The sequence below is a fragment of the Drosophila busckii genome, chromosome 3L (genome assembly GCF_011750605.1).
Source record: "Drosophila busckii strain San Diego stock center, stock number 13000-0081.31 chromosome 3L, ASM1175060v1, whole genome shotgun sequence".
Classification (NCBI taxonomy): Eukaryota; Metazoa; Arthropoda; class Insecta; order Diptera; family Drosophilidae; genus Drosophila; species Drosophila busckii.
In genome coordinates, this window is record NC_046606.1 from 14,772,617 (window position 1) to 14,776,145 (window position 3,529).

The following is a 3,529-nucleotide window of genomic DNA, read 5'->3' on the forward strand; positions in this document are numbered from 1 at the left end:
GAGTCGTGCGCAGTTATTGCATTGATTTATCATTGCCTGTCATATACCAGAGCAAGAGCCATAGCCAGAGCACAACGCCAGCCAAAGGCACTGGAGTCGAGTCCCAGCGCCTATTAACTTATGACAACGACACAACTGATTTCCCAGCGGCATATTTCTCAGCAATTTACACACAAATTCAAATTACATTTATCTAATTCTAAGCTTAACACCAGCAGCCAGTCAGCCAGCCAGTCAGTCTCGAGTTGAGACACAACAGGACGACAAGTCAGGACAACAAACAGCAGCTGCAACTTGGACATGAGTATAGCCAATATGTTGCAGCAGCTGATCTGATCTGATATTGGTGTGATTTCCCCAGTGTGCGTCTACTACATGACTGAGGGCCATGCAAATAAACTAAATTAAAGAAAATACTTAAAGCTGCAAATGCAATTAAGGCCGAATCTCAAGTCTCCCAGTCCCGTTCAGCTGCAACGATTGATGCGCTAATGAATCATTTAATTTGCTCGTTCGTTGTTGGCTCACATCTGCTGGCCATTGTTTGTTTTGTTATGGACGTACCTAGTCGGGGATGAAATAGCAAATCCACCATTTGAGCTTAACTATGTTTTGTATGCATTGCTTTTTGTGTTTCGCTTGCAGCGCGAGTTGTGAGTTTCAATGCCATAGCAAACGGCCTTGTTGCAGCTTACTTTCTATTTGAATACACACACACACACATAGAAAAAAAGTAAATCCACTTGCATAAAACGTGGCAGGGGCAGAGAGACGAGTTCCTGTTTCCTACTCTAGTTTATGCACAGCAGTGTGCCACTAAAACTAAAAACAAATCATAAAAATGGAAAGTGTTTAAAATATGTATGGCGTGTATTGATTAGTTGATGCTCCTTGGAATTTGTAATAAAAATTAGTGCACTTTAAGCAGAGAGAACTCTTCAAAGTTGGAATTGATAGTCATTAAGAGGATTATAATTGGATCTCAGTCGGAACAACATTCTATAAATAGCTTGAAAATGCCTGCAGCGTTTACATTTTGGAATTGGAATTGAATTGGAAGTTGCAGAAATATAAAGACATTAATATTGTTTGAAAAACAATAATTGTTACTGGCTACTTGGCCTGCAAAGATTTGCCCCCGTCTCTCTATAATTTTCAATAATTTGTTGTGCACTCTCCCATTTTTTATAAAAAATGTAAATAAGGGTATATCTAGACTGTCCGATTTATATATTTAGATCCTGCACATGTAATTATATACGCACTATACGACTACCCTTAACTATATACTGTCATTCAAACATTTTTTTTGTTTTTAAATATTAGTAAGAGATCGCAGCTCTTAGGTTCGGAAGCATCTGGTTTAAATAAACCATTTCTGGGGTCGCCGTCAATATAAAAACATTTCGGGTCGAAAAAAACTTTATTGAAGGTAATAAGTTGCCCCAACTATTTTCTATTTGCTGAATCGTTTTAATGGTAGAGGCTTTCAAAGTTTGAAATCTATATTTAGGCTATTTATTAAATATAAATATTTTATTTATGATCAATCAATGCCTTGCTTTGAACATAATTGTTTGTTACTCCGTGGATGTTAGATATAAAAATCAATGATTTAATAGGCTCAAATGAACTTTTATTATATTCAAAGTATTTTACTTTGTCGCTGCTTGGATTGGCTCTACTCATATTTGAAATTACTCTTATTCGACTGATCTTTGCAGTTGGAAGTTTCGGTGATATCGACAGCACAAGGTCTGGGAAACCAACCGCGCAAGGCGCCAGGCCGCGGCTGCTTGCGGCGCTCCTCCAGCTCGGAGAGCACACGCTCGCCAAATAACCAATGGCTGCCTATGCGTGTCACCCTCACGAGATCGTTTGGCTCCAGGACTATGCGGGGATCGTCCGTGCAAGGCAGGCACAGGGTGACCATTAGGCCCTGTGACCAAAGCGGCAGCCAACTGCCTGTGGCACGCTTGACGCATCTGTAGATGCGCGTGCGATTGCGTTTGTCCGCCTTCTGGGCCAGCTGTTCGATTGTGAGTGCGTACTGGTCGCAATTCGCTCTCATGGGCCAATCGATGCCGCGACTGCGGTACTGCGAGTCCATGTTGAACACCTGACCCAGATTGCCGTACCAGCCAAGGTGGTAGGGATGGACAAAGGGCTGAAGCTGCTGCTGGCTGCAGTAGCGACGCACCTGCGCCTTCTTCCATATCCATTGCTCAATGTCTGTGCAGTTTGTCAATATGGCGTACATTTGTATGACGAGCAGCTTTATCATAGTCAGCACCGTGCCCAGGGCTATGCAGAAGCAAGTGACGCACATAATGACGCTTAGGTAATTCTGCTGCACCAGGATTATAAATTTCTTGGGCTGCAGCATAAAATTGTCGCTCACAAACTGATACAAGCCACAGGCTAGGACTACAGCCGAGTGTATGCTGCCCAGCAAATAGAAGAATAAAAAGTAGACGAAGTAGGCGTGGTTGGCCCAGCCCACGCAGCGATTGATCCAGGGGCAGTGGTGATCCATTTTTAGTACGCAGCGCTTGCAGCGACGACAGTGATGCGCTCGGGGCGCCTTATAGCCCTCGCACTTGTGACAATACTGCAGAAATCTGGTGTCCTTTGGCTCCTTGGGCTGCCAGTGCTTGGGCAGAAGACCAGGGCCCATTAGCACGGACATTACAAAGTTGTAGAGCGCCAGCAGATAAAGCAGCATATAGAGTCCAAAATGTGCGCTGAGTCTAGTGTGATTTTCCACTGGCCACCAAATGTATGTGGTCGTTACCACAGTCAGCGTTAGGATCAGTGAGACCATCGGACCCCAGTGCCAAAAAAGTCGCAGTTCGTTTTCCTCAGCTTCAGTCATGTTGCAAGCTAACAATATAAAAGCTGTAAACTTTATATGTAAACTAAGCCGACATGGCCTGCTGTGGGTCAGAAAAAAATGTCAATCAATTTAGAGGGGAGTCCCCATCTGCCCCATCTGATATCCGCCATGATTTATTTCCACTTTAATTACTGCTACTTTTTGTCACTTCAATTACGAGTAATTAAAACTTGATGTGAGCTCATTTATTATTGAGTGAGTGTGAGAGACTTTGTCATAGAAAAAAGATAATGAAAAGTTAATTTTTTCGTAAGCTAATATTATATTATGATATACGATTCGTTGCAGCATTTTACATCGCTGTGTCGCCAACTGCCTGCTCTCGTCTGTATACCCAATTTTTATAAAGTTTTACTCGCAAATCGACTGCAGATTAATTAAAAGGCACAGCCAACATGCGGCTGTGTATAATATGCCTGTGGCGTTGGTGTGTAATTAAATAAAGCACAACTATTTAAAAAGAGCCGCAACAACAACAACAACAACAACAACAAAAGCAGCGACAGCAGCCAGTTTAAAGGTATTGCCTGGGCGTATAAATTTGCACTTAAGCCGCCAAATGATAAATATTTTAATCATTAATAACACAAAAAATTACAGCAACTGGCCATATAAATTTAAAAACAATAAAAA

At 42.1% G+C, this 3,529-nt stretch overlaps 1 protein-coding gene across 1 annotated transcript; it reads right to left on the bottom strand.

Moving 5' to 3' along the window:
* Nucleotides 1-1,629: 1,629 nt before the first annotated feature.
* Nucleotides 1,630-2,920, bottom strand: LOC108599193 (palmitoyltransferase ZDHHC6). The gene has a single exon (XM_017985989.2). The coding sequence runs from the start codon at nt 2,873-2,875 to the stop codon at nt 1,682-1,684; it is 1,194 nt and encodes a 397-aa protein (XP_017841478.1). The 5' UTR covers nt 2,876-2,920; the 3' UTR covers nt 1,630-1,681.
* Between the last annotated feature and the right edge of the window lie 609 nt (nt 2,921-3,529).